The sequence below is a fragment of the Aotus nancymaae genome, unplaced genomic scaffold (assembly GCF_030222135.1).
Source record: "Aotus nancymaae isolate 86718 unplaced genomic scaffold, 86718_ANA_hifiasm-v0.15.2.pri h1tg000057l, whole genome shotgun sequence".
Lineage (NCBI taxonomy): Eukaryota > Metazoa > Chordata > Mammalia > Primates > Aotidae > Aotus > Aotus nancymaae.
In genome coordinates this window covers 22,297,089-22,321,523 of record NW_026988471.1, presented here as the reverse complement: position 1 = coordinate 22,321,523, position 24,435 = coordinate 22,297,089, and the positions used below count along the sequence as shown (strand labels likewise).

At 52.5% G+C, this 24,435-nt stretch overlaps 1 protein-coding gene across 1 annotated transcript in view; it reads right to left on the bottom strand.

Annotated features, from left to right (window-relative positions):
- KLHL29 (kelch like family member 29) overlaps window positions 1-24,435 on the bottom strand; it is a 234,581-nt gene that overhangs the window by 134,674 nt on the left and 75,472 nt on the right. The window contains exon 2 of the mRNA XM_012453344.3: window positions 10,049-10,378. Within this exon, the coding sequence (XP_012308767.2) occupies window positions 10,049-10,333 (285 nt within the window). The 5' untranslated portion in view covers window positions 10,334-10,378. The remainder of the gene's footprint in view (window positions 1-10,048; window positions 10,379-24,435) is intronic.

Here is a 24,435-nt window from a genome sequence, read left to right as displayed (position 1 = left end):
TAAATATTCATATGCATGGATCCATTCATTCTGTCCTCAAACATATACTGAGAGCCTCTACAGACTGGGTATCACGGGCAGCTGATTTTTAGAATTTACTGCCTCATAAGGAGACAAATGAATAAACGGGTAAGTCTCATATAATATTAAGGTATTATAATAGGAATGTAAACAAAAAGTGTTTTAGGAACAAGAGAAATAACAGCAAAAAATGTTTTCCCATCACGGGGGGTGGTAACCCTTAGGCTCTCAGCTGTAGGGTGAACAGGAGTTTTTCTGGGCAGGCAGGAGAGGAAATGAAAACGCTAGGAAGAGGGAGTGGCATGAGCAAAGGCCCTGGGGCACGAGAGATTCTTCCTGCGTTTGTGAATTTCAGTGTGGCTAAAGTGGGAGGTGGGATGAAGCTCTCCAGTGACCTCCCAGCTCACGTACCAGTGTGTTAATGGATTTCCCTCAGACAGAAACACAGACCCACAGACACATGAGAGTGTGGCAGTAGGAAGCTGTATCCTGGCGTTGACGTTCAGGGAAACAACAGATAGCAGGATCCCTGTATGCAGCAGTGAGTGCTGGCATGAATGAGTAATAGGAGAGGGTGCTCACAAAGGTCACTGTGGCTGCTTTTAGCAAACCCACATGCCCAGTGAGGTCTGGGAGAGAGAGCAGGCACCCACGGCTGTTGCTTGGGAGCTGTCTATGCAATGGAGGTGGTTGTCTTTTTATTTCTTTTTCACACAACTAGAAAATGTATTGGCTCTCACAACAAGAAGCCCAGAGCAAGGCAGCACCAGGGCTCCAGTTTGGTATATCCGGAATTCTCTTGTTTTCTCCACTGCTTATGTGCTGGCTGCATCCTCAGGCTTGTAGCACGAAGGTTACAGCAGTTCAGGGCACCATATCCTGTCATGACAATGTCTGGAGGGAGAAGGATGACTTTTTTTCTTGTGACTCTTCCTTAAAAGCAAGGAAACCTTTTCTAGAAGCCACAGGCAGGATTACCCTCCTATTCCATTTCAGAACGGCATCACATGACCCTTTCCTAAACTAATGATGGGGAGGGGAGCAGGATCACCATGGCTGGCCAGAATCATATTCTCAGCAGCGGCTGGGGTTCACTTTTCTCTGAGCATGCGAGGTGGTGGATACCTGAATAGTTTGGGGGTTCTGCTGAGAATGAAGGAGACAAAATGGGCAACAATGCCCACTACAGACCACAACGTCACTTTGTCAGGCCTGGCTCATTCTTCAGCTCTGCCCACAGCTGGCACAACTTAGCAGGCATGCTCAGCCCATGCCCCCATTCCTACCTCCATCCCCCGCCACCCTCCAGCCTAAGGACCACTTCTAACCTGAAGTAGGGATCCTTTAAGTAGTAGGTGAAGAATCTGGGTCATGTTCACCATTAGTCTGGCCCTCAGCTGGGTTTGCTTTCATCTGTAAAGAGGCTGTCCTATGCTGAGTCCCCTTGTCCTGCCAGAAAAGCCTCCTGAGGGCAACCTCAAGGCAGGTGCTGTTCTAGAATTGCAAAGATGACCACAGAAACACCAGAGCCATGGCCCAGGGCTGGCCCGAATGCTGGGAGAACTGAGCAGATGCGTTCTGGACAAAGGAGAGAAGCATGACACTAGGAGGCCCTGACCTCACGGCCGGGAAGAGAACCGGCTGGGGATGCTCCGGACGGATCTGGCCATCCATGAAGCTGGACTCGTGGGTTTCTTCTTTCTGCCCCAGGTGACTCTTGGTCATTTGAATCCATGTTTTTAAAATAAAGCAATCAAATCTTTTAAAATAAAGTTGCATGAGCAACTGGGACATCATAACAGGATCAGAGAGCTTAGAAGCTAGGCCATTCCCTACTCTAGCCGAGCCTCTTAGGCAAAGGGGGCCCAGGTGGGTGTTGAGTCTCCACCCCTCCAGGTGTGAAAAAAAACAAGACATGGAATGTGAGTGACTTCCTCTATCCACCCACAGCTCTATCTGGGCAGGGCAAGAGTCTTACCTGCTGGCGGCCCAGGGTCGGGGGAGCTGGGGGAAACTGTGTGGCCCTCTAAGGACAAAGGAGGCTAGAAGCAGGGGACAGGGTACCACAAACTTAACCTTGACACTTGAGCCTTGGGGAGCAGGTCTAGCAAGGGTGGCCCTGTGGCTGGCTGAAGAGTGTTTTCTTAAGGGACTGTAGCAAACAGCAGCCAACAATTGTGTTTTCTTAAGGGACTACAGCCAACAACAACCAACAGTTTAAGTCAAGGATGGAGGTGCAGACAACTGGCCTTCTGCTATTGAGACATGCACCTTGCACCATTCCCCAGCTCCTGGACTCCTTTTCATGGTGCCAGAAGGGTACAAAGTATTCACCCACCTTTTACAGGAAGCAGAGGAGGGAAAGCCGGTCATGCAGAATTTTGCTGCCATCAATAGGAAAGGTGTGTGACAGCAGTCTCTGAGTGCATACAGATGCCTGGCCCACTCGCTCTGCTCAGTTCTCAGGGTTCTTTATTTACCAGAGGAAAATGAGGTTTCTTGCCTACGGGTTCTAGAAAGGCAGATTCACAATGCAAATTAATATGCCACGATTAGTTGAGACTGCAGCCGAAGCAGTACATGAAATTCTCCTAAACCTTCCTTTTAGGGCAGCAAATGGAGTGTTGAAACTGATTGGTAATCCATTAAGTTACATCAGCTCTTTTCTGCAGAGACTTCCACAATGCCTCTTCCCGATGGTGCTGTGCTTTTGGAAGGCTCAGGCCAGTCTGGCTGGCTGTACCATGAAAGTAAGAGGAACAGGGATAGGGTCAGTCTGGGTTTGGAGGACATTCCCTCAGTGAAATTAAACTAACTGTGTAGGGACTGATGGTAGATAAATGATACTGAGACGCATTAAGCTCTCCTTTTTATGTTTATTTCCCCAAGTTATTTTTAGCATTACAGACAGTTCCTAGTTAACAAATGGGTTGGGTTCTGAAAGTTCATTTGTAATTTGGCAGTTTAGATTTTGGAACATACTTTCCCTATAAAAAAACAATGTTACAAATGGTGATGAGACTCCCAGGCTAGTTCTCCAAAGCCTATTTAACCCATAATGTAGCTAAAATACTGTCCTTTCTCAAGGAAAAAAAATTGTTTAATTGCAACATGAGTAATTAAACAAAACAGAGAAAACCATTAGAACTGAATAAGAAGCAGATTTATGTTCATCTTGAGTGATGCTCTTTGCAGAAAACCTAATTTAATTTAAGAAGAGGCCCTTTTAAGGGCTTTTGGGGAACGGCACGGGATTTATCCTATTAGGGAGTAAGAGGCATTGGGCCATCCGAATCTGCAGCTACTGAATACCACATCATGTAACAGGCTCCCTTTCCTGATTTCAGAGGCATTACGAAGTCTCCCCATCAGAATTTGTTTTCCCAAGTGGATTTCCACAGGGAGAAATTCCCTGGTCAAAGTCCATGAAGGTGGCCTCCTTGGGGTGATTTTAAAATTCCAAATCAGTAGGTTAGCATCTGTCCTTGTGCATGTCCTGGGGACAGCAGTGTCCCAGTCCCACCAACCCTGGGGCAGTGACAGGATCGAGCACTGGAGCCTCTGAACTGAAGGCCAATGTCAGTGTACCTGCGAGGTCCCCTGAGAGCCAACTGGACAGTCCGTTCCCTAACAGCACAATCCTTGCTAGGTGTCTTCTTTTAAACCTCACTGGCCAGCGCTTTGAGGAGATGGATGTGTGTGGGTCCTGAATGTCCCACATCTATACCAGGGCATATGAGAGAGTAATAGGCTAGTCCTTTCTGCCTGAGGCATCCCAGCCTTGGCCAGAACTGAAGGGTGAATGACTGGGCCTAAACAAACATGCTGGGAACACTCTGGGGCTAGATTGCAAAAATGATCATAATTCTTCCCAATCTTAGATGCCTGTCCCTTCACAATAGGGTGTTGCAGTATTTCCCATCAAGAGGCAGGGGTCTCCTGGCCCACTCCTTGAATCTGGCTTGGCCATGCCTCTTGCTTTGGCCAATGGGATTTTAGCAAACATGCCTCAGGAAGAGGTTAGAAAAGCATTTGTGCATGGACCTTGCTTTCTTGCTGTTCTTGGTATCCTGAGACCACCATGTGAATGAGCCTGAGCTAGCTAGATGGAGGATGACAGGCCACCAAAGGACTGAGGCAACAGGTGGCCAACCACAGATGTGTGAGACCATCCCTGATCATCCCGCCACCAGCCAACCTACAGCAGACCACAGGTAAATAGGACAGCCCCGTAGAGATCAGCTGAGCCAGCCCAGACCAATACTGACCAGTCAAACCACAGAATCGTGATGGCTTTAAAACACTAGGTTTTGGGCATATTATCAAGCAGTAAAAGCTAACTTACATACACAACTAGCTCCAGTCAATGAAGTCTTCTGATATCTTTATTTTGGAATCTGTGTATGGATTTTTTTTTGCCCAGACCAAGACTCATCTCTTACAAATGTGGCAAAATACATCTTCTTCCCTCTTTTTGCCTCCTTAATCAGAAATTTAAGTTTGGGCTTCTCAGCCCAAACTGCAGGCTTTGAAATGGGTGCTTTGGAAATCATGGCATTTTTCAATTTTGTACACACTTTGTGACTGACAGGTGGGTTTTGAGTCAATGAATACACAATCAAACTGTAATTGCAACTTAAGGTGCCAGCAAAACCCATTAGCTCAGTACTAACGTGCACAGGTTGTGTTATCTCACAATGCATTATTGTTCCCTGGTAATTTATCACGAGGCAAATCACAATTCTTGTTCATGGAGAAAGCAACAGTCTTCTGGATAAAATCACTTGCAGTCTGGAAATCCACTATGAAAGGGGCTTGAATGATTCTCCCAACTGAGCCCACTTGGCAAGGCAGCCTTCGATTTTCAATGTGAATACAAGAGGAATGAGAGTTCTATGCAGAAGCAGATTCATGGACCCCAGAACCACACCACAGGAGGGCTGCCACATCGGCCTTTTGGTCATTCACATGATCCCCACGGAAATCCCACATCATCTCCCTCAACGGGACCATACCTCCAGAGAAGCTGGGTTGCATGGGGAAGACACTGTCTCCAGCATCGTCTCTATGATATGATGACACGTATCTACCCCGACAGCCCCAAATCCTCACAAATGTCAAAGCCCCGGGTGTTTGAGTGTCGAGGATGAAGCCTGTGGATTTCATGGCCCATTTTGGTTCTCTTCGGGCCTCCGACACTGGCAACGTCGCTCTGCTTCCCAGCTAGATTTGTTTTCGAGGGCTTAGCTCTGAGGGACTATGGGAATGTTTCAGCATGAGTGCTCCTGACCACAAGGAAAAAAAGCCCCCAATACATTTCACAGACATCAGCGAGGATTCTGCGGAGTCCATTCTTTCAGGAACAAAATTGCATTTTATGAAGCTGTCCCCTTTCTGTTTCATCTGTCAAGCAGGTTTGCTGAGAATAATTTAAATTTCATGCAGCAGCAACTGCGGGGCATTGGGGCTTCCCTCCAGGTCCACAAATAGGCCTGGCTGTGGAGTCGCGGTTCGGCTTCTCAGGAGCACCCTACCCCTGTGGTCCTGACCATCTACAGCCCAGACACACAGTGGTTTGTCCAGCGACGGGATGCCATCCCAGTTCCTTAGCATGACCTCCTGCCACATCAGACAGCAGATGGGGACAGCCCAGTGCACCTTTCTTTAGCCTCCCAGCACCAACAACCAGGAGGGACACGTTTCCCCACAAATGTATGAATAATTGGGTAAACCCAGTCACCGGTTTAACTTTCCAAATAACTTTTATCAAGTGCTTACCAAAAGGCAGGTAGTGTTTTAAGCTTTTCTATGCATATTAATTCAACCAGTTCTCACATCATCCCCATGAGGAAGACACTATGTTTATTTCCAATTCTTAGAGACAAAGACACTGAGGTTCAGAGACACACTCAGCTTCTAAGCGGCGGAGCTATGATTTAATCCCAGTTCTGTCGGACACAAAAGCTTGAAGCTCTTAGCAGTGGTGAAATGCTGAGTCGACATAACCTTTAGCTTAAATTTTCTCGTCTATACCACAGAGGTAAATGTGCCCATTTTCTGGCCTGAAATCTCTGGCTTGCTATCAGCTGGGTGGATGAGGGATGGAAAAGTTACCATAACAATGCTGCAATCATGGTTACCATGGTGAATGCGTTCTGCCAGGCAGCCTGGAGTGGGAAGAGGAGCTGGCCCAGGCTGGTTCTGATTCGAACTCCCTGGGTGACCTCAGCACGCTACATTTTCTTTGGGGCTAACCACTGTGACCTGTAAAATGAGGAGCTGGATGACATGGTCACTCTGTTCCTCTTGGGCTCTTGAAACCTGTGTCCCGGGGAGGCCGTTGATTGGTCTGAGCCATGAGTGTGTGTTGGGGGCTGGGGGAGCCCACCAGACCCTCCCTGTACTTCAGCAGCCCAGGAGTCTGCTTGTCCAACACGCGAAGAATCTTTAGGCCACAGACAAATGAAGACGTAGAAAAATCAACTCAGGCCTGAAGGTAGCAGGGACGGAAAGAACCGTCATCACCTCACTGGCCAACTGCTGGGAGCAGAGCCAGCCTCCCCGCCCAGAGAGCCTGGCAGAAGCTGGCCCCTGCCTAGGAAGCTGACCAGGATGCCCCAGCCCCTGGAGCATGTGATGCTCACCCTGCGCCCTGTCCAGCTAAGAGGGGATGCTAAGGCCTGACAGTACTGACACTAGTCCCCTAGTCACCTTCTTTGGGGACAGTTGCTGAGTTTCTGAGGGTGGCTCTGGCCTATGTGCCTCTAGACCCTTCACCAAGGAAGCCCCATGGATTCATTCCAGCAGCTGTCCCCACACTCTGGCTGGCCGGGACACAGCTCTTTGACCTCACCCACCCACCCCACCATCCCCTGGAGTGCGGTTTCAGCTCTCTTTCCATATTGGGCTTTCCTTAGAAGAAAGGGCCCCAGAGCTGAAAAAAGCTTTAAACTCCCTTCCCTGTCACCTGGCTGTATCAGTCTCGGTTTGCAGCCCACTAGGTGGCCTCTTCCCCCAGCTCCCTTTTGCCTACAGAGCATCTGGGGTCCCAGCCAAGGGGTAAGTTTGAGACGCCTTCTTACCTTGGCTTTTTGGGGCCTGGCTGCTGTGTCTTATCTGAAGACCTGACTTTTCCTCTAGGTGAAGTTAGAAATGAACACCTTTTAGGCTGGGCAGGTGGCTCACACCTATAATCTCAGCACTTTGGGAAACCAAGGTAGGTGGATTACTTGAGGTCAGGAGTTTAAGACCAGTCTGGCCAATATGGTGAAACCCTATCTTTACTGAAAAAGAGCAAAAAAGGACATGAACACCCTTCCCTAAGGGGTAGAGCCTCATTCCATAGGCCTCACCTGAACGACAGTAACAATGGTGATAAGAGGACAGCACCCATATGGGACATGACTTACTACATGCCAGGTTCTGTCCTGTGCTGAGTGCTTCACACAGGTTTTAACCCACACAGTCCTCGCAACAACTCCGCTCACAAGTACAACGACCTCTTCCCATGTTACAGAAGTGAGGCCCAGAGAGGTTAGGTAATCTGTTAGGTCGCTCAGCTAGCAAGCGGTAGAATGGAATTCAAGTCCAGGCAGTCTGTCTCCAAAGTCTGGCTCAATCCACAGCACTAAGCCTTCCGTGCCAATAACTTCAGGGGGAGAGACATTCTTGGGTCATTTGGTCACACTGTCCAGGCCACAGATTTGTTATGCACAGGGAGCCGTGAGCTCCCCAAGGGCAAGAGCCAGCCAGTCCTTGGCTGCTCAGTAAAGACCCACATTGTTGACCAGGGAAACCGCAAATACCTGGGCCTCGGCCTGCCTGTCAGTTGATGTGGTCTTGGCATGGGGTCAGACATATAGACTAGGGGACAGGCCTCTGGGCAGGCAGGAGCCAGGCCAGAATGGCGGGAAGGCACGGTGGCCCAAATTTGCCAGGGGTACCCAGGAAGCCAGCAGCTGCTGCCCTCCCTTCCCCCTCCCCCCGGCCCAGTACCCCTGGGCACTAAGGGACCAGGGCATAATCTGGGGAGTAAACAAGCCCCTGCAGGAAAGAGACTGGGCTGGAGGCAGAATCCAGTTCCTCTGTTGTGACATGCCAAGGAGCAGGCTGTCTTCACAGGCATGAACTTTCGCCCCCCTCTCCCCATACTAGCCGCCCTGCCCAGTCCTTGCCCAGCTGTTGTTTTCTGTCTGAGGCTGGGTTCCTTTCCTCTCATGTGGCTGTGGTTTGGGGTCAGGCCAGTCAAGGATGGTGAATATCAAGCCACTCTGGAGCAAAGCAGGAGCTCTGTGGGCAGCGCAGCCCTGTGGGGTGGCCCCAGCACCAAGCCCCTCCACTTTCCTTGTCTGGTTGAGCCCAAACACCTGTCCCTCAGAGCAGCCCAAGGCCATACCTAAAAAGGCATGCATCTTTAAAAGGACAGACACCTTCAAGAGGGCCTCAGGGCCCAGCCTCTCTCTACCACCTAGATCCTCGAGCAGTTGGTTCCAGCGGCTGCCATTCTCCATATGGCCAACAGCTGGTCCTGCAGAGTGCCTGCCAGATGTGGCCAGAGGGGCCAACGGCTGGCCCTACTGGGCAGAGGTCGCTGAGTCAGACCAGTGCTGGGGCTGGTGCCCAGGGGAAGAATGTGTTTGGCTGGCCTGGGGGCAGCGTGCCCAAATAATCCTCCATCTCCTCTCCCCTGTCCAACATTCTCTCCCTCCCCGCCTCAGTGGGGTGGTGTTTTCATAACAGGAAAATAAAATCAATAAGGCACTGCAGCAAGATGTCAGTGTGCTCCGAGCCGGCCTCCAATAGCTCCATTGTATCGGCCTCCGCCGGGCTCTGCGGCCGGCAGCACTCACAGTTATTAATGGGAAGCACGGCTGAAAGGGAGTTTTGAAAATCATGAGACAAAGGCACAGGACACCTGGAGTGCGGCTTTCCAGCGCCTCAACCACTTCACAATGGCCGGGCTGGGGCTCCCCACCTTTAACTTCTCCAGCAACTTTTTTGAAAGCAGGAAAAGAAAAGCCTAGACACACACACGTGTATGCACACACACACACACACATGCATGCACACACATGCGTGTACATGCACACTGCCCCAAGGGGGCTCCTGGGAGGTGGCTCTGAATGGCCCGCAGAGGCAAAGTCAGCCTGCATAGCCCCTGCTCAGTGAGGAAGCAGCATGGGGATCGATGGGCTTCCTGACATCGCTATGGCCAGGGGCCCGTCCCTCCAGGACTCAGGCTGCCTGAGGGGCTCTGAGCAGCCAGCATGATGGGGGACCAGCCCGAGGCCAAGCAAGAGCCTTGGCAACGCCATTTTCCACATTCCGTTCAGCAACACGGGCTGGCCTCTGCTGCCGTTCCCAAGGCTGGAGCTGCCTCTTCTAGAAGAAATGGGAATGACCTGGAGCTGACATCCCTGAGGCCAGCTGTGGGGACAAGTCCTGGGGCCTTGCACAAGGGTCCCACAGCCTTGGACCAGCAGCCTTGGACCAGCCGTTAGAAACTTGCTGTGCCTCAGTGCCCTCAACTGTAAGGCGGGGACAGTATAAGGAAAGGCTCAGAAGAGACACTGGATATGAGAATGCGTGCCCAGAGGTTAGTAAAGGGTGGGTTCATCATCCTTTAGGACTATAACTGCTTGTCGGCATCTTCTTGCGAACCCAAGTTACTGGCACTCCGATGGACGCTTGCTTGGTCTCAATGTATCTATTTAGGAACCCCGTATTGCCATCTTGGAGTTCCACTGTTACTTCGCTCATTAAATAGCATTTAATCAACATGGCATAGGACAATGAGTGGCCTCAGCACCTGCTTGTTTTCCCACAAGTTAGTCACAGAGAAAGACTTTATGGATAATAAAACCCATGTGAACGCTTGCAAACGGTTGCCAGGCCCAGGTCCTGGGAGGACAAGACTCTGGAAGACTTAGGGTCTAGGCCCCTCTGGAGCCTGTGGTGCTGGCCTGAGCCTGAAGCCAGGCAGGGCCCCTCTACCCGCCTCCTGCTCAGAGAGGACACCAGGTCTTACCTTGGTGGTGACCGCAGAGGCAGAGCTGGCCACGAGGCTGGTGATGGCCTCACTGCTGCCAGTGGTGCAGGGAGCAGGAGCTGTGGCGGGGGTGGGCAGCCGGGAGGGCACCACGGGCAGCGGCAGGAGGCCGGGCCGGGCGCTGAGGCTGCTGGCTGTGGCGCCACCGGCCCCTGAGGTGACGCTGCAGATGCTGGTGGTCCCATGCGTCCCGTTGACGCTCCACTCGCGGCGGTCCCAGCCCACCCGGTAATCTCTTTCGAAGCGGCTGTGGTGCCGGGACATCTCGGTGGGCCGAGGCGGCTTCTCCCAGGGAAACAGAGCCCGGACCTGTGGTGACAGGGTGGAGAGGAGGGTGATTTAAGATAGAGCAGGCAGCGACAACCGACAGCATCCAAGAAGCCCCTTCTCTGGGTTCAGTAATGGGCTTTCAAACATTAGCTCGTTTCAGAGTCACGTGAGCCCACGAAGCGTGGATCATTCATTAGCCCCACTTCGCAGACAAGGAATACATGATTTGCCCAGGAGCACGTGGCCACAGTAAGCAGGCAGGATTTGAACCCCGTCACAGTTTAAAGTGATGCTGTTTGTTCTGCCACGTGTCACTGCCCTGAACGACACAAATGTGCACATTTTAATTATGGTTGGGACTTTCTTCCCTCTCACCCCACTGTGAGAAAAGAGCTGGGAACTCCTCAGGACATGTTTTCCCCAGCACGTGATAGGATACTGCCACCCACGCACGTAGACTCACTTTACAGTGGACAAAGCCTTTCACATGAATCTCTCTTCCTCCTACAGTAGCCTGTGACATGGCGGGACATGGATGGTCCCCAGTGGAGGATTGAGGGACCTCACTGAGAATGTTATCCCTTGAGAGTCGAGTACTGGAAAGTGATAAAGAGTCCAGGACCCCCAGCCTTCAGATCCTAGCTAAAGGCACAGCTCAAGTCACAAAGGGCATTAGCCTCCAGGAGTTGAGTTCCCTTTCATAACCACAGCCCTATAATTTGATCTCGGGCATCAGAGACCACGAGTACCCTGGCCTCTGTTAACCAGACCATCTCCCACACGGCTCTCCTGAGCCTCTGAGAAGAAGGCCCTTCCATGTTGTCATGGAGACCCAGACACACCATGATGTTTGGAAGGCCGTCTGAATCACTGAAGATTGCATTTTGCTCAGTATTACCATGACTTGCCTGGTTCCCTGCCCAGCCCAGGCCCCTTGTTACCCTCGGTCAGGAAGGATGTAAAGATGAAGGGGAGGCTGTCAGTCACAGAGGCCACAGACAGGCAGAGACAGAGGGAGAGGGCATGACAGTGCCAGGGCACAAGTGGTGGTGTGTTGGGCAGGGGTCTGCATCACACCCACAGCCCTGGTCATGGCCCAGGCACAGCTTGGCTGCCTTTGGTCTTTTCATTCTCCAACTGTTTTCCAGTCTGGGGGTGAGCCCCTGGAGGGCTAGGCTCCCGGCTCCTTTCCCTATCCTGCTAGTCCAGCTCAGCCCTGGGGAGGTGCCCTGGAATTGTTGGCCAGTGGATAGGCACTTTATTTAAAAAATATCTGTCTATAAAGCCTGATCCTACTCTGGCCTTTGCACATCCAGACCTCATTGTCAACTTCTAGTGCCATGGAGCCAGGGCCTATGCCCAACCCAGGCAGCCTCCTACCCACGTTCTACGTGTGTGGCTGGTCTGTGCCCTGCTGGCCATCATCCCCTCTGCCAGGCACAGCGGGCAGAACTGAACCCAACCTGCAGCCCGGGTGAAGCCTGCAGCCCCGCCCCCTCCCCCCGAAGCAGAGCCAACCATAACTTCTTCAGCCGATGTGGCGTCACTGTTTATTTCACCACTATGCCTCCTGGCTTACACAACGTCACAAAAATTCTTTTTAAAGGGTCTATCCAATATTACATGGTTAAAAAATAAAAATAAATTCCCTTTTTCACATAAGCTTTTTCAGCCGAGCTTCTTGATGGCCCTGTCTAAACTAAGCTCTGGTTTCCCTGTCCCATTCACTCTGTGACCTGCTCCACTGCGGCTTTCGCCCCGGCCACTCCATGGGAACTGTTCTCACTGAAGGCACGGGCGACCTGCTTGCTAAATCTAAGGGGTCGTGTATGCCGCTGTCCTCGACTTCCCTCACATACGACGTGGCTGATGTCCCCGCTTTCCAGAGCCCTCCCCCAGCCCTCCGCCTCCCTCTCGGCTGCTCCTTCTCAGTCTCCTTGTGGGGCTCCTCTTCTTCAGCTCATCCTTTAAAGGCTGGGGCTCCTCGGGGTTCCAGATCTCTTCCTCCTCTTCTCCCTGGATGACCTCATCCCTCCATCCCCCCTTTCTGATGACTCCCAAAGTTCCCTGTCCAGCTCTTCTCGCTCCTAAGCACCAGCCCCAGCTCCCGGCAGCCTGCGCACACCTTCCCCCAGCTGTTCCACAGGTACCTAAAATCCATAAGTTGCTAAATTAGCTCAGCATTCTTTTGCCCAAACACCCATCCTCAGGAATTCCCTCCCTCAGAGAAACCTGCCTCTATCTCGTCATCTCCATCCCCCTACGCGATAGCCGAATCTTAGATTCTTCTGCCTCCGTTGCTCTCAAATCTACCCCCTTCTCGATTTGCAGCCATGACCTTCCATCACTGTCTCCCAGTGTGTCTTTATTTCAACTCGCCTGCCTGCCCCTGGTCTTGTCCTTCTCAGCCATTCTCTAACTAACTGCCCATAGGATTTTTGCAAAGGGCAAATCTGATCATGACACTTTACCTTCCTAAGTCCTGTCCATCCGAATAAGGTTGCAACTCTTCCTGCTGGCCCAGAAGAGGATCTGGGGGAGCTCCCTTTCCTAGCATCCCCTCTCATTCATCCCGTCCCACCCAAGAGGCTATGCCCCGTCACTTCAAATGCCTTATAGTTTCTGAAGCCTCATGTTCTCTTTCAGCTCAGGGTCCGGGTCTATGCTCCTCTTTTGCCAGGAATGGCTTCCGACCTTCCCCCTGGCTACAGCCTGTGACCTGGCTCAGGCACTAACTCTTCTAGAAGCCTGCACTTGCTTTTCCCCCTCTGGGTCAGGTGAGAGACTCCCCTCCAGTGCCCTGAGCAAACACTGCCCACCCTTCTGGCAGCTATGGCTGCTGTCTATCTGCTGCCTTGAGAACAGGGTCTGGGTCCTCATTCTCTGTGTGACCCCACCAACTTGAACAGTGTCTGGCAAAGAAGGGTGTTCAGTACCTGTGCGCTGAATGAATCAATAAACAAATGCTTGCTTTTTCTTAATTGCTGAGCACTTCCACAGAGGACAAACATATTTGTGTGAAGAGAAAACCTCAGACACAGAAAGAAACGGTGAGTCTCCTGACTGGAAATTCCATGTAGGCGCTGGAATAAGAAAACATCCTACCTTAGTCTGGGCATGGTGGTTCAACACTTGTAATCCCAGAACTTTGGGAAGCCAAGGCAGGCAGATCACTTGAGGCCAGGAGTTCAAGACCAGCCTGGCCAACATGGTGAAACCCCATCTCTACCAAAAAAATACAAAAATTAGCTGGGCATGGTGGCATGTGTCTGTAGTCCCAGCTACTCAAGAAGCTGAGGCATGAGAATCGCTTGAACCCTAGAGGTGGTGGAGGTTGCAGTAAGCCGAGATCGAGCTGCTGCACTCCAGCCTGGGTGACAGAGTGAGACCAAAAAACAAACAAACAAACAAAATGCACACACACACACACACACACACTCTCTCTCTCTCTCTCACACACAGAAAATATCCTACAGTCCTAGTAAATCAGACCTTGAACCTCCAAGGACAGCCCTGAATGGAGAATATCTGCATGTCGAGGTCAGCTGGGGCTCACAGTATAGACGTCTCCCCCAAGGGTCAGCTGCCAACACAGGGCTCTTGCTGGTTATCAGTGCCTCAGGGACATTGCCTCCCTAGGGTTGGATCCTAAATGTGGCAGAGAGGATGTTATGTGTTCACCACAGTGTGACCTCTATCTGAGCACAAGAGGACCTCTCCCAGCTCCATTGCAGTTAAGTTGGGCTGTGTCTGGAGTTTGGCCGGTGGGATGGGTAGGGAGGTGATGGAGACTGCTTCCAGACCTGGCCCTCTACAAACATCGGTGACCCCCAGTTCCCGTTGCCTGTCACAGCAACCTTGGAGGCCACATGTTCCAGATGGTGCCACCATCTGATGGAAGAGCGTCTCCCTACGCACCCTGGATGCTGCAGAGCGGAGATGTGAGTCTTTGTTGTGATCAGGCACTGAGACTGGCAGTCTATGTGTTACCCAAGTGCAGCCTAGCCTGGCCTGACTGAAGTGATCAATTAGCCCCTGCCTTCCTACAAAGCAACACAACCTCACATATCATCAAAGAAGCCATCTCTTTCCATCTGGGGAGGATAGAGGTGAGGAGGGTAGGTACTGAGGGCAGCCAGCAATCCTGCCCCCTGAGACATGCCTAGATGTGCTTGGGATCAGGTCAAAGGGGTCTCCTAGGCCCCAGTAAAACCTCTTCACTCTCTGCCTTGGAGACCACCTGCTGGGCCACGCCATGCTTGTACCTTACAGTTCTGGTGCATGAAAGCAAAGCCAAGGCCCCAGCACCCCGCACCTCCCACCACTCCAGCCCCCGCCCTGATGCTCAGCTCAAGTCTCCTTAAAATGCCAGGCAGGAGATGGAGACTCAAGACCTGGAGCCCGAAATCTGGTTTCAGCCTCATTACATGTACTCAAACAAAGGTCAAGAATTTGCATGCCAGGCTTTCAGTGAGACTTCATTCCTCCATGGCACTTCCCCTTTCAAGAGTCAGAAGAGAAGGGTGTTGCATGGTTTACCCTGAATGAGACGGCGGAGTGCCAGCACCAGAGGTAGCAACTTGAGTATTTCCTGCTGGGCACCAAGCCAGTGTGTCACAAGGTGTGTGTCCAGAGTGGTGCTGACAGAGGCATCAGGAAGTGTCAGTTTGGTGGAAGGAGGCTTGGAATGGACGAGGTACCTTAGACAAGACTGGTCAAGCAATTACCGACAAAACACATCCCAAAGTTTCCTTGTCAAGGTGAGCCCCCTTTCCTGGTAGGCTGCCTGTGAATGGGCAGAGCCTGGCACAGGGTCCTTCGCCAAGCGGGGGTGGGGGGGGCAGGCTGAGCAGAAGCCATCCCTTTGTGTGGAGGGGACCATTTATAAAGACACTAGGACTTGAACCTGGGTGGGGTTAGTGCCTTGCTGGCACCTGCTTAAATTACATGCACACGTGAAGAAAACGCTCTAAAGGCTAGCAAATTTTGTATTCGCAGGTGGAGGTGGGCCCTGCTGTGGTACAGGGTAGAGGCAGCGCAGTGCAAGTCCTGGGTGAAATGTGAAGGCCTCACAGGTATTGTATGTGCCAGCTTGGCTCTGGCCCTTGGGATCTTGCAGGTGGCAAAGCCGATGCTGGGCTAGGAGAGGGCAGGGGAGGAGGGCTGGCTCTTCCCAAGGGGAGGGCAAAACCCTGAAGTCTCTCTGCTTTTTATTTTTGAGGTGGAGTCTCGCTCTGTCACCCAGGCTGGAGTGCTGTGGCTCGATCTCAGCTCACTGCAACCTCCATTTCACAGGTCCAAGCAATTCTCCTGCCTCAGCCTCCTGCGTAGCTGAGGTTACAGGTACCCACCACCACAACTGGCTAATTTTTTTTTTTTTTTTTTTTTTAATGAAATGGGGTTTTGTCATTTTGGCCAGGTTGGTCTCAAACTCCTGGCCTCAAGTGAACTGACTGCCTTGGCCTCTCAAAGTGCTGGGATTACAGGCATGAGGCACTGTGCCTGGCCTCCTGAAACCTCCCCTGTGCACAGAGCCTGCCGGTCAACACCAGGCCCGAGCCTCCCTGATCCCCAGGGGGTTATCTTCACAGCCCAGGGCAGACATCAGGCTTCAGCTTCTCAGCTGTGGGCCCAGATTCAGAGAGGCTGGAGCCTGGGCCCTGCACACACAGCTCAGGAAGCGGGCTCAGGCTGGCAGGCTCCCTGTTCCCTACTCTTTGATCCACCTCCCCACCTCCAGGGAGCAGCGAAGGGGAGCAGAAGACCTCCTTACAGAACGGGAGCAATGTGAAGAATGGGGGAACATGTCACCGGGAGCTCCTGACGGGCAGAAGTGTTTCTCGGAATGTTTGGTCACTGATCCTGCTGCAAACCAGGTCCCCTTCAGAGCCACATGCTGGGGTCTCAGTGCACACGTGTGCACCCACAAACCTCCGGACAAGGTCCTCTGGCATCCCCCAATGCAGCAATGCCACATCCACCAGCTCTGGGGAAAATCCTAAGGGTCAAGTGCAACTGCCTCACAATTCGCATCATCCCTCAGCGGTGTGGTAGAGGCCAGCGTTGGGGTGTGGTGTGCCCAACAGCATCCCTGGCACAAGAGAAAGCTCTTTCCCTCCCATCGCTTATTGCCGGGAGACGGTGAAGGGTGTATTCCTGCCACCTCCCCACTTCTGAGGGAGGAGGCGTGGGCTTCCCTTCGGGCTTACCAGCAGTGTCTTTCCCCTGACAGAGCCCTGACCTCACATGTCCACACACAAACCTCCTCCCAGGCTGCCCATTCCTTGGGAATGAATGGAAACTGGCCGCTTCCTTTCCCGCTGGCACATGGGGCCGGATCTTCAGTGTGGTCAGCATCACGGGGTGCCAGAGCACCGAGGAGACGCCGGAATGAGGGAGGGTCACCCAGTCCTCAGGAGCTCCTCCTCCTTGCAGGAGGCAGGTCTTAACTAGGATCAAAACCAAGATGCCAAAGTAGCCTCAGCCCTTGACTTTTAGCTCCCTCCCAAGTCTCCCGCTGCCTGTCCCTAGAACCCTCATGTCTCAACCAGAACCGGGAAGGTTTCCGGGATGAGGAAAAAGACACAGTCAAATACGAAGCAGAGGGTGTGGCCTGGTGCCTGCACACACGAACGGCTCCTGAGGCCCTCTGTGCTAGGTCAGCCAGGACCCTGTGGGTGGTTTCACTCAGGGACACTGGGAGACACAGGTTCAAGGTGGGGGAAGGTCATCCTTCATAAATACCACAGGGGACCTCGTGTCACTAGCCCCAAGGCCTGCCTTGATGGAAGAGCTTCTCCCTGTGGCTCAAGAGCCTTCATGGCCCAGGCCCAGGCTTGCAATAGGCTTGGGGGTACCCGGGGCCTGAGGATATTGCAGGAAGGAAATCCTGGTGCCCCAGGCCCCAACTGTATCTCTAATAGCTCACCAGCTGGTGGTGGGGGTTGGACTCCTGGACACTTGCTGGAGATGGGATCAGCCCTGCCACACAGACCCTCCTGAAACCCCTCATCATGAATAATTCATGAGTAAATAATTAAGAGTGGCTGTGAGCCTCTGTGTGTTTGTATGGTCCATGTGGGACTAGAACACAAGGAGCAGTGTCTAGGAGCCCTCAGCCCTGGGCCTGGAGAGTACCATGCTTTGTGCACCTGAGCTCACGGGCAGGATGGAGGCTGTGTGTGTCCAGTGACACACTTCGTTCTGGATTCTGGTGGCGGCCAACACAGATTAACGTGCACCGTGTGTGCACGCTGTGCACAGGATCACAGGTGGCTAATGACCCTTTCCTCGTTCCTATCATTAAGACACGCCGAAGGAGTGGGCAGCCGGCTGTGAGGGCCCTGAAGGCATGATTAACCCACAGGAAGGCAGGGAGCCCTCGCTGCCTCCAGACAGGGAAGCTGAGGTGGCTGGCTGAGGAATGAGCCTCGGCCCGGCCGGCCCCAGTCGGAAAATGTATGATTGCCTCATTTGGGGGAGACATGCTGCCAAGTCGATTGGAACAGTCTGTGCTTGTCTTTATTATTTTAGTTTCCCTCTCTGCATCTTTTAGCCTTTCTTCTGGAGCAAAATACTAAACAGCAGCCAGAACATCATCTTGGCAAATGCAACACAAAGGAACTCTCTGGGTGCTTCTGGAAAGGCAGCCTGACGTGGATGTTAGGGGGAGGTGGGGATGCCCCTTGGAAATGCCTCCCTGCTTCCTGGGGCTGGTCCAGCCCCCAGGACCCCCATCCCCACGAGCCCCCACTAGCTCAGAAGTCTTGGTTCTGGCTGAGGCTGGGGGTGAGCCCCACACTGGCCTCCCCTGCTGGATGCTTTCTCTGATGAACCTTCTCTTTCCGGAGCCCACAGAAGCCAGAATCACCAGGCCTAGGACTCCAGGGATGGGCTGGCATGTTCCACTCCCTGTGTGGGTTCTGATCCTATCCCTAAAGACAGCGCCACCACTCCTGCCTTGTTTCCTCCCCTGGAGCTGCCCAAGCACGGTGGGACACCAAGCACAGGGACCTGGGGTGGGGGGCTCAGGGCAAACGTTCCCTAAGCCCTGAACACAGGGACCCAGGGCGGGGGGCTCAGAGAACATTTGCCAGACCAAAGTGCTGGGGCCGGAACTAGGCTGAGGAGAGGGAACTGCCTAGGGGCCCCCATCAAGGTCCACCTGCATTTATGTTGCCCTGAAAGGGATGAGCCCTTAAGTTATGCCTCACCATCTAGCCCTTGCCCTGGCCCTGCACACGGCCTCTGAGGGTGATGGATCCCTCAGGGAGGGTGGGGTGTTCGGCACCTCCAAGTGGACATGAAACGTGTGGGTTGTGGGGGCCACGTGTAGGTGCCAGCCTGGACCCAAGCCTCACATTTCAATCCTCAGAGGCAGCAGAAACCCAGGAAACTCTGGAGTACCCCAGGCTGATGCCAGCCTTCTCCCGTTCCACTGCAGGATGAGTAACCTAAGGAGTGGATTTATTTTTAGTTCCTTTCCTTAAAATATCAAGGCCCCAGGGGAACTGAAAGGTTTTTGTTGTCACATTTCCACTCCCATCGCTGGTCCCCAGTCCTCACCAGCCACCTCGACATCAGGCCCCACTCAGCCAGGGCCAGTGTGAAGTCTGCCTAGACTGGTCCTGTTGCTTGGCAGCCAGAAGTTTCCAGCAACACCTATTGCAGAGTCCAGGGTCTGAACCCAAATTAGCAGCCTCTACCAGGCTCTCCAGGCTGGGGAAAGAGGGGTGGCAGGGATTTGACAAGTCCCGTTAGAAACCAGAGCTGTGGCTGGGAGTGGTGGCTCACACCTGTAATCCCAGCATTTTGGAGGCCGAGGTGGGCGGATCACTTGAGGCCAGGAATTCAAGACCAGCTGGGCAATGTGATGAAACCCTGTCTCTACTAAAAACACAAAAATTAGCTGGGTATGCTGGCAGGCTCCTGGAATCCCAGCTACTCGAGAGGCTGAGGCAGGAGAATCGCTTGTACCGGGGAGGCGGAGGTTGCAGTGAGCCACGATCACGCCATTGTACTCCACCCTGGGCAACAGAGCGAGACTCCATCTCAAGAAAGAAACCAGAGCCATGACCTCTGACCTCTGCTTCCACTCCGGGGACCACAGGTGGCATCAATCTCTGTAACCAAAGGCCTTGGGGCACTGTCTTTATTGTTTAAAGAAGACAGGGAGCCTGCTTTCTCCAATGCCAGCAGAACCTGCACACGTTCCCCAGGTCTCAGCCAGTCCAAAGCTTTGAGGGAAGCACCTGGCCGACCTGTGGGTGCCACTGGTCTCAGGGAGAGTGGGGAGCGCCCTCGCCCTACACATCCCACAGTGGCCGAGACAGCAGCAGCAAGCCCTCGCCCTTCACGAGGCTTCATCTTTTTTTTTTTAAACTGTTTTATTGACGTGTGAGGTACAAAAAGCTGCAGATATTTAATGTATCCCTCCGCCAAACCATCAAAGCATCATCACAATCAGTGCCACGAGCACGGCCAGCATGGCCAGAAGTGCCTTCTGCGCTTGGCCCCTGCCTTGTTCCTGTTGTAGTTACAGCACTGAAATGGGAGGCCCTGGTCTAAAGACGCGAAGTTGCAGTTACACAAAGCCAAAAGGGATTTGGAGAGCCCCGTCACAACCCAGGCCCCGTGATGAGCCGTGCCGTGTGTGCTGTCTGCTTCAGCCTTTGCTCAGAGGGGAGGTCTTCTGGGAAGCGCCCTACCTACACAAGGTTCTTTTAGAACCACCGCATCATTTGCCTCACAATGCCCTGCCGTGTAAGCAGGCCAGCACTGACCTTCGCATTCGATAACCCAGGAAAAGGAAGAGGTGAAGCCCGGGCTGGGCATAGTGGCCTACCTCCTCCCTACTCAAAGCGTGGTCCACAGGCCAGTGGCCGCAGCATCGCCTGGGGACTGGCGAGGAACCCGGAGTCTTAGGCCTTGCCCCAGGACTCCTGATCAGAATCTGCATTTTTAACAAGATGAGGGGTGGGGACTGGATAGGATTCACTCATGTGTAGGTTCAAGTTTCAGACCCACCAGCCTAAGATCTGGCAAATTAGCAGGCCTGGATTCGGCCCTAGGACCCAGGTGTTCTGACTCCCTAGATGGCCCTGGGGGACAGATATATATTTGGAAAAAGCCATATTCCATAATTACAGGGCTTAATACATGATCTAAAAAGACAAATGTTCAAAATGCTTTTCTGGTGGTTAAGTTTCAGGAAAAATGCCAATGATTCCATTTCTGGGCACAATTTCTTGCACAAAAAGCAATCTCCCTGTCTTGGAAAGGCAGTGCTAGTGCCCGTTTTAGATGAACAATATTAAAAGAACAAGCCTCCCGTTCCCCTCCCTTCCCATGTGCACCTTTGCTTTGAGAAAATCTGGCTGTGGGTTTTGATGTAGTGATTTTTTTTTTTTTTTTTCAAAAAAGCACACATGATTCAGAGACTTTTCTCACGGGACTAATTGACTAGGCATTTGTGCTATTGCTCCTGGTGTAAATCATTAAAATGATGATAATGAAAAATAAAAGATATTGGAAATGACAGTTGGCAACATAATATCAGCATAAACTGAGGGAAGAAGGGAGGCGTGTATAAATTGGAAACTCGTAAACATCGGGATCGATGAGGGAGCTATGGTGGCTACTGTTTGATTACTTAGAGGAGGACTAACCAGAGTTACCACTGCGAATAACCATCGTTGCTCCTTCTAACTTATCGTTCTCGTGGCTCCATGGAGGATGCAAACACGGAAAACTCAAGCCCCGTTTCCCCGTAGTCCTGCAAACACACGATCACAGTCTTGTGAGCTGGATTTTGCTGTTACTTCCCTTCTCCAAGCAGGCCTCCTACCTCCCAGGGCTGCCTCTCACACATGCCTGATTATTCCAGATCTTGCAGAATTGACTAATTCAACGAGCTCCCTGTTCACAGGAAACGGTGTTCATCAGTGGCCCAAGCTGATGAATGAATCCTACTCGGTGCCTGGAGCCGGACCCAGTGGCAAGAGTTGCAAAGAAGAAAGACTGATGCCTTCTCTCTATTTGGCTGCCAAAAGTGCTCTTGCAATTTGCTTTCCTCTAGACAAGAGTCTATTCAAAAGTCTATTTGGAAACATTAGGGAACGGCCGTCACATGGCTGGCAGATCATACCGCCTGTGACAGGATGTTATCTTCCTTGAGAGAGACTCGACCGCTCTTTTATTTCACCAAGTGACTAGTGTCTGGGTTGATGGCTGCAGAATTGCTCCCAGGGCCGGGGACATTAAAATCCCTGTCCGGAGTGAATGCAAAACCGACAGCCACCTCAGTACACAGGATTTGTGGAACGAACCTTCACCAGCGTTAAGCGCCAGTGCCCACCTTTCTGTTCTCCATCTCTGGTGGGACCTGGGGGCGCCTCCTGCTAGTCCAGATCCCTCCCCGGGAAACCACGACAGCCCACTTGCTGTTCTGGGGCTCCACTCCACAAGTCAGGCCTTCGTGCCCCCCTTTCCCTCCCAAGCAATTCCCCAGGCATGCCCTTGGGTTAATACACGGTCTGCCCTTTTCTCATCAAATCAAGTCAGATTCACTGCCCACCTCCTTCCCCATTATACCCGGTTGAGTGCAAGATACGGAGAGGAAATAAGAACAGGGCATGGCTCCTGCCTTCAGGGAGGAAGGGCTGCTCAGGAGGCCACAGCTGGAAAAGGGGAAAGCACTCGGGGTAGGGGAGGGACCACGCTGGGCTGGAGCAGGCCGGGTAGGTCAGGGTAGCCCCAGAACCCCAGGGCGGCCCCGCTCCCTGAGGCTCCATTCATTTCCTACTCATCAGAAAGGAGACTGTGTCTTAGTGAGGACAGTATCTAATTAAGATGGGAGACGAAAGGCAGCGTGGCCAAGGATGGAAGTCCCAGCTCTGCCCACCATGCAAGCAGCCTGCTGGCTCACCCCCAGAGCCCCTGCTGGCTGGCCTGTAACTCATCTCTCCCCCACAGAGGGGACCTCCGGGGCCTTGACTTTGGCTTTGGGAACTAAAGGTCCACACTGCCCACTGGAGCTTCTCCAGGATCAGCAGCAACCCGCAAGGGAGGAATGTTTTTGGTCACTTGGGAGCGACTTTTGTCCTCTATTCCTGGCCACGGGGCCCTGTTTTGCCCACTCCCCTGCTGACCTTAGTACCAGGCTGGCCTCCAACCACAGAACCTTCTTTGTTTTCAGACTGGGAGCTGCTACCCTGTCTTGATGTACTTGCTTTGGATTTTCATTGTCTTTATTCTACATCCCTGTTTTTAATTTAATTTAATTAAAAAAAAAAAAAAGAAGCCCAGACCAGAGGGCAGCCTGTTGTGAGGTTGTGTGTTTTATCACCACCCAAGCATGCAAACGAGGCAGCCTCTGTTGACAAGTTCACATCTCCAGTGCAGAACTGGCTGTTTGAACAGCTTGTGCGCAGTAATTGAAACATAGATTTTGTTGCCTTTCTGTTTATTTTTAGATTAACCAAGCAGGGATACTTTGCTTCCAGGCTACCACTTCCACCCCCGCTGGGCAGCCTGGGACTGCTGGCCCCTTGCATACTGGCAGCAAGGAGCACCACATTCTCCTGGGGTCCTCCCCTCTTGGTGTGTCCTTTGCCTGACTCTGAGCATGGGTGACCTTCACTGCAACCCCCAGGGCCCAAGGCAGGGAAGCTGATGAATGCAGTGCTCGGAGGCTGTTCCCTGACTTCCAGGTCTCTGAAGACGTCCCCTTACCCACCTTGCTAGACTCTCCCAGCAGCTTGGGGAGGCAGGCAGGGCAGGGATCAGCGACCCCTTCCACAATGGTGGTAACCGAGTCTCACAGCCTGGGGGCAGAGATCAATTAGAATCCAGACCTTCCACTCCCAGGGCAGGGGCTGCAACAGAGGAATGCCCAATGGCTCCCAGGAGACTCAGTCAGGGTCAGTTTTCTATTTTGGCCACTTAACAAAATGATGGTTGCATCAGCCTGGATAGGGAGGTGATGCTATGATGCTAGACAGCCCCCAAACCTCAATGGCTTTAACCAGGTACGCTTTTCACTCATGCTGCATGCTCACTGCCGGTTGGCTGGGGGCCCTGGGCCAGGTCATCGGCTCTCTAGGACCCAGGCTGTTAGACTGGGCACGGTGGCAAAAGAAGAGACAGTCTGGCGCATCGCACACTGGCTCTCAAGGTTTTCACTTGGAACGCATGTGTCCTTTCTGCTTTAGTGTCATTGGTCAAAGCAAGCCACGTAGTCACGATCTAACTCTAAGTGGGTGGGGATGTGCAACCCTATTGTGTGCCCAGGAGAAATGGTTTAGGGAAAAGACAGTGAGGGAAGAGGGTGGGTGCATGTGTGTGCCTGTGTGTGTGCACATGTGTATGTGCCTGTGTGTGTGTGCACATGTGTATGTGTGTGTGTGTACATGTGTGTGTGCCTGTGTGTGTTCACAGGGTCCCCAAGCTGGGCTGCCTTCTCCTCTGATCCCTGCACTACCGCTGAATTCTTTTGGCATTCTATGATTTTTCTCTTTAACCCCATGAGGCTGGCAGCTCCTTGAAGACAGAGCCTGCCTGCTCCTTATCTCTGTCCCCAGGGCCCCGACCTAGGCTTAGCATACTGCAGTGGCTCCACTGATGACAACTGAGCTGAACTGTCCCAAGAGAGGATGTGTGAGTGAGAAGGACATGGCCACGCACACAGGCCTCAGACCACTCTCTTCTCCCAATGGCGTAGCGCCACCTCTGTATTGCTGGAGACCATACTCTGTGCCACCTCTTCCTGGAAGCCTTCCTGGACCACCCAGACTGCAGAGATAGCTGCTCCCAGCCTCATCCACCACTGCTGTCTTCTCATTACGGAGCCTGTGAAATGCTGGCCACGTAAGTGGTTTCTTAGGCTGAACTCGGCGGGATGTATGCAGCAAACAAGTATCTTTTCCTCCCACTATTTTTTTCAGACTCACTCTGTTAGACCCAAACAGCATTTGGGGTTTTTCTGGGGGGAGGAGGGAGGGGCGGTCACTTCTGGGCAGGACTTCTATTGGTGGAAGTACTACTGCTGCTACCACGACACTGTCGCTCCTGCTACTGCTTCTCCTACTGAACGCTAA